This window comes from Centroberyx affinis, unplaced genomic scaffold (assembly GCF_046629955.1).
Source record: "Centroberyx affinis isolate AG114_WGS23_722 - 3 ecotype Tasmania unplaced genomic scaffold, CSIRO-AGI_Caff_v1 ptg001299l_1, whole genome shotgun sequence".
Lineage (NCBI taxonomy): Eukaryota > Metazoa > Chordata > Actinopteri > Beryciformes > Berycidae > Centroberyx > Centroberyx affinis.
This window is the reverse complement of record NW_027279805.1, coordinates 290,585-300,796: the sequence shown is the minus strand read 5'-3', so window position 1 is coordinate 300,796 and position 10,212 is coordinate 290,585. Positions and strand designations below refer to the sequence as shown.

The 10,212-nt window shown below is 39.9% G+C and overlaps 1 protein-coding gene across 1 annotated transcript; it reads left to right on the top strand.

The window, feature by feature from the left end:
* Positions 1–781: 781 nt before the first annotated feature.
* LOC139649172 (DNA (cytosine-5)-methyltransferase 3A-like) lies at positions 782–10,008 on the top strand (the record flags this gene model as incomplete). Its single annotated transcript, XM_071525501.1, has 9 exons — positions 782–965; positions 1,098–1,182; positions 2,200–2,345; positions 3,686–3,776; positions 4,165–4,313; positions 4,999–5,099; positions 5,440–5,509; positions 6,410–6,528; positions 6,736–10,008. Coding segments are annotated over 9 exons (1,087 nt in total), but the record flags the coding sequence as incomplete, so codon positions are not given.
* Between the last annotated feature and the right edge of the window lie 204 nt (positions 10,009–10,212).

The window sequence follows — 10,212 nt, the reverse complement described above, 5'->3', positions numbered from 1 at the left end:
CAAAGCGCTACAAATTGTAGCTTGAGAAGCTCAGTTAAACAAACAGTTGGTTTTTGGCTTTATTAGCTAGCTAACAAGCCAAGACATTATCTAAACATAAACTTGATCAGATGTATCCTGGTGAAATGATCCCATCAACAGAAACAGCATGGAAAAAAAAGGCCAAACAGTTGAACAGCTGCCTGTTGGATCTATCTATCTATCTATCTATCTTTCTATCTATCCGTCTGTCTGTCTGTCTGTCTATGTATCTGTTTTTAACCTACCTACTTACACATCTATCTATCTATCTATCTATCTATCTGTCTGTCTATGTATCTGTTTTTTAACCTACCTACTTACACATCTATCTATCTATCTATCTATCTATCTATCTATCTATCTATCTATCTATCTATCTATCTATCTATCTTTCTTTCTATCTATCTATCTATCTATCTATCTATCTATCTATCTATCTATCTATCTATCTATCTATCTATCTATCTATCTATCTATCTGTCTGTTTGTCTGTCTGTCTATGTATCTGTTTGTTAACCTACCTAGTACTTACACATCTATCTATCTATCTATCTGTCTGTCTGTCTGTCTGTCTGTTTGTCTATGTATCTGTTTTTTAACCTACCTAGTACTTACACATCTATCTATCTATCTATCTATCTATCTATCTATCTATCTGTCTGTCTATCTATCTATCTATCTATCTATCTATCTATCTATCTATCTATCCAGCCATCCAGCTAAGTGTATTACATAATAAGCCTGCTCCATCTGTGTCCAGGTGTTTCTGTGTGGAGTGTGTTGACCTCCTCGTGGGGCCCGGAGCGGCCCATGCGGCTATTAAAGAAGACCCCTGGAACTGCTACATGTGCAGCCAGAAGGGCGTGTTTGGCCTGTTGGAGCGCCGCACCGACTGGCCCTGCCGCCTCCAGCACTTCTTTGCTAACAATCACGACCAGGATTTTGTGAGTAATGCACCTTTAGGGCTAAAATCCCAACACCGGCCTCACACAGAAGAAGAAGAAGCAGAAGAAGAAGAAGTCTTTTCATGTGTGTCTGATGTTTTTTCCCCCCCCTCGCTCGGTGTCGTTTTTCAGGAACCACCAAAGCTATACGCCCCAGTCATGGCGGAGAAGAGGAAGCCCATTCGTGTCCTGTCGCTATTTGATGGCATAGCAACAGGTTAGACAAGAACTGGATTCCCCTCTCCCCTCTACACAAAGTCCCTGTCTGTACGAAACACTCTGCTTCTATCGGGTTACACCAAGCTGCCCCTGTCCTCGCTGAACACATTGTAGTGCTTTCTATTGTAGGACAGCACACAAATGCACAGACTGATCTCACTTATGAGAGATAAGACTGAGCCATAAATGTGGGATTCACTTAAAAATGTGGAATAGGCTCAGAGGACTGTAGGGATTTTTCACACTTGGGCGACTAATGGGTTGTGAGGAGGGAGCAAGGGAATTGCGCTTTTTTTAGTGTAGGAGACAGTTTGAATGATTGTTTCTTAAAGTCACAATGAAATTGAAAATCATTTTTCACCCAGTTATCTAATTTTCCATGACATGATATAGTATTTAACAATGAACGTCAAAAATGTATCAAAATCCCAGTAACATTGCTTCCTGGAGAACAGCATATTTTCTTGGTGTACCAGTGGGCATACATAAGCATTCCAAGCAGTAATACCATCGCAGATTTTTGAACAACCCCCTCCCCTGCCCCTACCATCAAATATAACTGAATTTCTCTCCCTAACAGATATCTCATTGGTATACACCTTCTGCCACTTTTGAACAATCCTCCCTGCATTATGTCCCGCCCCAACATACTGTCTCAACCGGAAAAACATTGAATTACAAAAGCAAGATGCTCTCAAAATGCAGTTTCATTGCGACTTTAATGTATTATATGAGTTGTTTCCTAAAAAATTCATCAGGCATCAGAGGAATATATTGTGGGGGTTATAATGTGGGAGGAGCATTTTGCAGATATGTGTATTAAATTGACTATTTGATTGGTTAGTAAAATGCTTCGACTATTAGTTGACTTAGGATTTCTTCCAGATCCAGAGCATTGCATCACATCGTGCTTTTCTGTGCATGGTCCATTAGTCTTGTTCAAATCTTGAAGGAAATCTTGTGTCTGACCTTACCTTTCTATGCTCTGTTTGACCTTTGACCCTGTCTTCTGCAGGGCTGCTGGTGCTAAAAGAACTGGGCATCCAGGTGGATCGCTACATAGCTTCTGAGGTGTGTGAAGACTCCATCACTGTGGGAATCGTCCGGCATCAGGGTCGCATCATGTACGTTGGCGATGTGAGGAACGTCACACGCAAACATGTGAGTTTCAGTTTTTTATTATTTTTGATATATTTCTTTATCCAGATTAGGGTTGCTGAGTGTGCATGCTCTTTTTCAGCAGTGCCTCGCTTCACATTCACACAGTCATATATTCAAAACTGGGAAATAACCTCTACAACAGGCTACTGAGCAGCTCCACTAGAGCAGATGAGGGGCTAAGTGCCTTGCTTAAGGGCACATTGGCAGTAGTTCTTAAAGCTGCACTCTGCAAAATATTGAAGTAAAAATCCACCAATCTTATCAGCCTAAATCACAAAGTGGGGCTGCAATACAGAAGTCTCATCCCAGTAAAATCCTGGTGTCAGGTATGGACTCTTCATCGCCCACGGGAGGTGACGAATCAAAGCTTAAAGGAACACTTCGCCATTTTTTAACCTTATCTCCATATATTGGTCCTCACTAATACATGCTATGAGACGGCACCATGTCTGTCTACTCGCTCTGTGTCTCGGGAGACGGGCTGTGGTAAGACCCAAAATTCGTCATCGGCGGGATTTCCAACCCGTAGAAACTACATCTTCCTGGTTGCAGTCAGACCGCCCACCGCCTGACGTGGAGATGAGAATCCAGGAAGAGAGCGGGTGTAGTTTCTGCGAGTTGGAAATCCCCTCCAGTGAATTTTGGGACTTACCACTGCCTGTCTTCTGAGACACAGAGCGAGTAGACAGACACAGTGGCGTCTAATAGCATGTATTAGTGAGGACCAATACATGGAGATAAGGTTAAAAAAATGCCGAAGTGTTCCTTTAAGAGCAAAATACAAACTGTCTCCTAAACACTCTGTTGAGAGCAAGACACTGGAATGTGAGATCTTTTGTCTCTCTTGTCCCTTTGGTATAAAGCATCACAGACCGGCCGGGTTGGTAAACATGAGCGAGCTGTGCTGTTTACTGACATCACGTTACAGGATTTCTGGGTACTGAAGCTCAAATGTTTCATGAGAAAAAAAAACACTGTCGCTACCTTGCCTTACAACCATGGTGCATGAACTCAAAAAAGAGAGAAACTGGAAACTGCTAGCAGGCTTTCTGTCAAAACATGTTGGTTTTTGTTTACCAATAAAAAACGTTTTGTTTGGAACATCCGTTGGACTCCAAGAGTAGCTGAATTCTTTCCTTTTAGCACATTTTTGAAATAGTTATCTCTTGCTGTCATTTGTTGCCTAGTGCAGCTTTAAGGGAGGGGAGAGCAATATTAATTCACTTTCCCTTACTGCCTATCATTCACTATAATGCGCCACTCATATTAGCTCTATTACTGTGCTCTAAACCTGCCCCTCCCTCTGTCTTCATCTCTGTCTTTCTCTTGTCTCTATACAGATACACGAGTGGGGTCCTTTTGATCTAGTTATTGGTGGAAGCCCATGCAATGACCTCTCCATAGTCAATCCCGCTAGGAAAGGTCTTTATGGTAAGTCTCAACATATTCGCTTCCCCTGTCTTCTATGTGACTTGCAGCAATAACCTGTATGTTGATTTATGTCGGATTTTTGAATACAGTAGAAAAGAGTGAAGCCTGTACACTAGGAAATCCATTCATCCATCTTTTGTTGACGTTTTGATCAAATGCGGATCTTCGTCAGGTCAAAATGAAAGATCCATGTCAAATTAAAGCTTTGTCTCTTTGATGAAGTTCCTGATCTGCAGGCTTTACTTAACTAGCCCAGCACCTCACCTAGATGAGCATTTAAATATCAAACTAGGTGATATCCTGAATAGACCAGTCACAAGGATGCCATGAGTATTTGCCCCTTTACTGTGATTTAACACTGTGTGGAATGACTGTCTCTGTCCCATAGAGGGCACCGGCCGCCTGTTCTTTGAGTTCTACAGGCTGCTGCACGAGGCTCGGCCGAAGGAGGGCGAAGACCGGCCTTTCTTCTGGCTCTTTGAAAACGTGGTTGCCATGGGAGTCAGCGACAAGAGGGACATATCTCGCTTTTTAGAGGTCAGCTCCATCACTGATAATAATACTGTGTGCTGGTTGTGTTTATAGGATTAGATACACCTAGGCATGGTGCGTTCAAGTGACATCAGTGAAAAATGGATTGATGGATTCTGAATGCCCCCTTGTGGTACTGATTTATTGTCTGTAGCTGTAGTTACTGTAATGCACGGACCCTGTTGATCTTGATCTATTTGTTTTAATGTGTGACTCTGGATAGTTTTTGATTGAGTTTTTGATAGTTTTGATCTCCAGTGAGGAGAGGTATATTTCTATTTCTGAAAACCATGGAACTCCAATTTTGGTGTTTTTAATTTTGCACTTGAACTGAAGGATTACATGGCCTTCTATGGGTTGAGAAACCTCTCTGACTTATGAAACCCTTTCAAAACCCACTGGATAAAAACAAAAATGCATTGTCATCAAGCTAAAAACAGCTGCTATTCTCAGTTCCTTAAAAGTTGACATTTTGGAGATACAAATGTTTCCCCTGAGAGCGACAATGTATTCATTTCAATCAAGCAATAATATACAGGTGTTTGGTTCAATATCAAATACTTTTCTATGCTATGCTGACTATACTTCACTATACTGTAATAGAATATACGAATACTGCAGCATACTAGAGCCTCTTGCTTTGGTTCCTCTCTGACTGGTGTCTTTTTTTCTGCATAATCTCATTTGTCAGTGCAACCCAGTGATGATCGATGCCAAGGAGGTGTCTGCTGCGCACCGCGCACGCTACTTCTGGGGTAACCTTCCTGGCATGAACAGGTTGGTGGGAGAACGGTGAGGGAAGCAGCAGGCCTGTGGAAACAGCACCATGAAACAGCCGACACCACGAACCAAGGGTCCTCATTTATAGAATTGACGTTATCCTAGATTTTGTTGTACATTTAAAAAAATATGTTAAAAACCAAGTTGGGTGGTGTCTGTAACAGTCAAAATTTGGGTAATTAAACAAAATTACTTCACATCAAGATAAGTTTGGCTTGGATTTGATCGCAAGCACCAAATTTGTGCATAACAAGCTTTTATAAATGAGACCCAAAATGTAAGTCTAAATACCAGTTTACTGTTAATATCTAATTCATTCACCATTGTCCCTCCTGTTGTTTCTCCCCTCTAGGCCTCTGACTGCCATGTGCACCGACAAGCTGGACCTCCAGGACTGTTTAGAACATGGCAGAACAGCTAAGGTACTTGTGTGATACTCATATTTTGACAGAACAAATACATAACAAAAGTGCATGTATCACCTTGTAAAATGTTAACAAAAACTGGAGACACTTGTTGCTGCTGGAGACATCCTGGAAGTTCTGTATGCAGCTTCTGTATCTTCACTTGTTGGAAAATGATCTGATAGTTTGATCTCTAATGCAAAATTATGTTTTCTCTGATACCTCTGCCTGTCAAAGACATGGAAACTTGTGAAATTAGATTTTTACTCTTTGACAGCCAGTACAATAGAATACCACACAGGTGTAGCTAGTGATAATAGCATGTGTCCAGAATATGTTCAGAAAAATGTGGATGACATATTTAGTTTCATTGTTTAAAGCTGCACTAGGAAACTTTGCGCATTGGCGGCTCCAAATGGCAGTGAGAGGTAACTGTTTGAAAAATTTGATTTCAATACCCAGAAATCATGTAACGTAGCATCAGTAAACTGCACACAACATGCTCATGTTTACCAACCAGGCAGTCTGTGATGCTTTATAGGAAACCAAAGGGAAGAAAGAGGCAAAAGATCTAATGTTGGTATGTCCAGCTTTCTCTGGACAGAGTGCTGCTCACTGCTGTTTAGGAGATTTCACTCTGGATTTCACTCTTAAGTTTTGATTCGTCACTTCCTATGATTGGAGAAGTGTCCACAACCGACACCAGAATTTAATTTAGTCAAACAGGGCCAATCTGCAGCGTCTCAATCAGCGGGGATGGGATGCTCTCCTCTATTGTAGCCCCACTTTGTGATTTAGACTGATGAGACAGGTGTATTTTTACATAAGAATCTTGTCTAGTGCAGTAGTAGTGTCTAGTAGTTTTTCATATTGCATTCACACGCTAATGTTTCCCTTGTTCCCTTTATTTCCCGTCAGTTTGGCAAGGTGAGGACCATCACCACCAGGTCTAACTCCATCAAGCAGGGCAAAGACCAGCACTTCCCTGTCTTCATGAATGAGAAGGAAGACATACTCTGGTGCACTGAAATGGAGAGGTATGAAAACTAAAAAGATCGTCCTTCAAACTGCGTTTCACACCTCTTTGTTTATTCTTTTGGCGCGTTTCTTGAAGATTGAAATCTCAAGATTGTCTTCCCATGTCTTCCCCTATTCCGCTATCTGTCTGTCTGTCTGCCTGTCTCCCTGTCTGTTTATCTGTTTTCTGTCTGTGTTTGCTCTGCACCCGTTGGTTGTCCTGCCAGGGTCTTTGGCTTCCCTGTCCACTATACAGATGTGTCCAACATGAGCCGACTGGCAAGGCAGAGGCTTCTAGGAAGATCATGGAGCGTCCCAGTTATCCGCCACCTGTTTGCACCACTCAAAGATTACTTTGCCTGTGTTTGAGCAGCAAGATTACCCGCTCTGAACCATTTAGGAAATACAACTGTATGTTGTGACTAGAAACAAGAGCCTTGATACTCAAATTATACTCTTGTATAATTTGCAAGCGAAACATTGACGTAGAAATTTCACATTATTTCTTGTATTTGAATTGTAATTCTTATTCTATTTAATTTTGATATGTCATTTTAGCAGTGTTATCAAATATTTTTTAATTGATTTATTTGTGCAAGCTATACTTGAGACTATGCTTTCTTCTCAAGACACTGAGAAAGAAAAGTGCTATACATGTAATTTTAAAAAGACACAGTGATGTGATGGAAGACACCTGAAAGATAGCGATAAGTGAATTCAAGATACCTTATGTGAAATGTTTTGGCTGTGTGCCAGCATCAGGGCGGGCTGCCATTCCCACCTGCAGCGTAGCCATGCTTCCAGCTACTGAGCCTCACAGAGATGTGGTGGGAAGGCGATTTTCTTCAGTGTCAGGAGAGCTGTGTCTCTGAGAATCCAAAACACCAGATCACAAATACCTCTTTGTTTACAGTTTCTATACACAACTGAAGGTAATAAAGGTACTACTGTAATATGGTTACAATACCATGGTGCTCCTAGATGATGAGAAACATCATAGCCCATGTGGCACGACAACTTAGACAATACAGAACTCTTAACCTGTTGCTTGAAAAACTAGTTTTCACACTTTTGAAAAAGTTCTGTTCTGTTCTGTTGTGTCGACTTCAAAAGAAAAGCAGGAGTGACAGTAGACTGCAAAATACAGTAGAGCATATCCTCTTTTCTGCGTTTTACAGCTTTTATACAGATTATACTGGTGCTCATCCAATCATTCAGCCTCGCTACACTCGGGCTCACTGCCTGGGTCTGCACAATCAGAAAATGAAGCTAGCCACATGGGAAATGATGTTTTCTGTCATTCAAAAAAAAAAAAAACCTTAAGATCAACGTCTGTGGTGAGCTACTTTTTTCTAGTTTCATCCTGACCGATGATATTACTGTACAACTGTTAGTAAGGGTGGTCGTTGGAGGGAGGGTGACCAGGCCTTTCTAAAACCGGGTAAACCTCCTCACCTTCCACCTCTGAAAAACTGTCAGGTGCAAATCCTCAACAATACGGTGCGGCTTCACAAAGTTCTTCTACCTTTTTATAGCAATTTTGTGCTGTTTTACCAACATTATAAAGCACTTTTATATGTATACTTCATTTTTTCTTGATATTTTAAAAAAAAATATTGGTTCTTGTGAATTGTTTTTGTTTTGTTTTATGATGTGAACTGATCTACCCTCGTGTAATACTTTTTGTATACAGTAGGGCTGTGCCAATAGAAGTGAAAGAATGGATTTTGATATGTGAAACCCATGTATTTGACTCAGTGTACAGTAGATGGATTGAAATTTGTAACCCCCACCTCTTCCCTCTTCACCTTTACCATCTATATTGTTCTCTGTTTTAAAGCAGCGAGGCAGTATGTTACTACCCAGATTTAAAGAATGTCTATTTCTATTAAGATTGTAAAATGTAAGACAGAGTTAAAGAACTATGTCATGTGTTTTGTATAATATTCTGTCCCCTGTGAAAAGACAGTTTGTCCTCTGCCATTTCCCTTATAAATCCCTAGTAGTCATGTTGACAAATTTAAGTGCTGATCCAAATTTGGATTACGTTCAGAAACTAAATTCTCTTGATTGTAACCTCTAAGCTAAATATGGAGGATTTAGGCGGCAGTTTGTCAGAACTCAAAACTGACGCAGTAGCTGACAAGATGTCAGCACTGAAAGAGCAAAGTTGGTGATAAAAAAACAAACAGATGTTATCGCTTATCTATATCATATTTAAGAATTCAAAGTAATGTAATTTGAAATTTAATTTCGTAATGTAATTAAGTTCTTAAGTGACCTTATTGCCATCATTTATGTCCATGCACATGGGGTTGATATGAATCCTTGTGCTTTGTGATATCTTGACCAGATGTTATTTTCCCCCTCCTATAATACTTGCATCCCCTAATGTTTGTACATTTTGTACATAGAGTTTTCCGGTTGCTGTTTTCAATTTGTTTTTATCGTTTTTTTTATTACGTATGAGATGTACAAATATAATTCTTTGCTAATATATATCATCAAATTAGGAAATCTTAGATTAAAAATAAAATCAAGTGACAAATTTGATTCAAAACTTGCTTTGAGCGTTAGATGTAGGGAGACTCCAAGTCTACTTTTTAGTACTGTTAAATTGATTTTTTTGTGTCAAGTGAGTCCAGATAAAATGTCATGTGATCTTAATAGTGGCCTAAGGACAGCTTTAAGATGAACGGTCTCAACTTCACTGCACAGCCCTACATGGTGGTGTTTTTGCTTTTGTTTCTTTTCTAAGAATTTAAAAGAGGGATTGTAGGTGTTTCTGATGGTGCTAAACATTTTATCTAATCAAGAAAAATATATTTGATTGGAAGAGAAATAAACTTGTCTTGACAATGACTGTTTTTAAGTTCCTTGTAGTAATGGAAAAGCACTATTATTTCACTCATATAAATATATTAACAAAGGCATTTTAACTTTGTACTTGAAAAAATAAGGATAACAAATAATGAAAGGTTTCCTATATTGTTTTAGACTAGAGATTGCTGTAGTTGGTGCTTATCTGTGGGAAAATCATGTACTCATAACGAGAAAAAAAAAACGGTAATAACTTTTACTGTAGCATAATGTATGCTTAATACGCATTGCTTCTTAATCCTACATTCCATGCCGTAATATTCTCCATGTCTGTTTCCAAAATGTTGTTTTAAATTGATGCTTATTTGTTTTTATCAGCAGCAACATTACATTTCACTGTTCAAGGCAGGTCAATTCTATATTCGGTGATACTGTTGGCACTCTGTGTGACTTCCTCTCTGTCATAATTGTTTATGGCCTATATGCTTTCCTCAAAACCAGTTCGTACAGCAAATGTAGCAGTCATTCTCCACTTTTACCCCATACTTATGTTTAGTGTCCAGAGAGAAGATAAAGGCTCCTTATGTACTTGTGCTGGAGAACACTTGAATAAATGTATTGTTTTTGTGCAAGAATCTGTTAACTCCTGTTCTCTTTCATTTTCATCTAATTAAATTTAAGTCCACACGTTTGCCATTAATGGTGGTGCTGTATAATTCAATATAGAGCATGGCACCAACACTGTCAAGGGTTGGGGGGGGGGGGCACCCATACTGAAAATGCATGCACTCAGGGTGCCACTGTAAGGTGCATTTATGTGCATCCCTTCACCACATATTCCAGCTGAACCACTCCCACATGCACTCAGCTTGACATTTTGATTG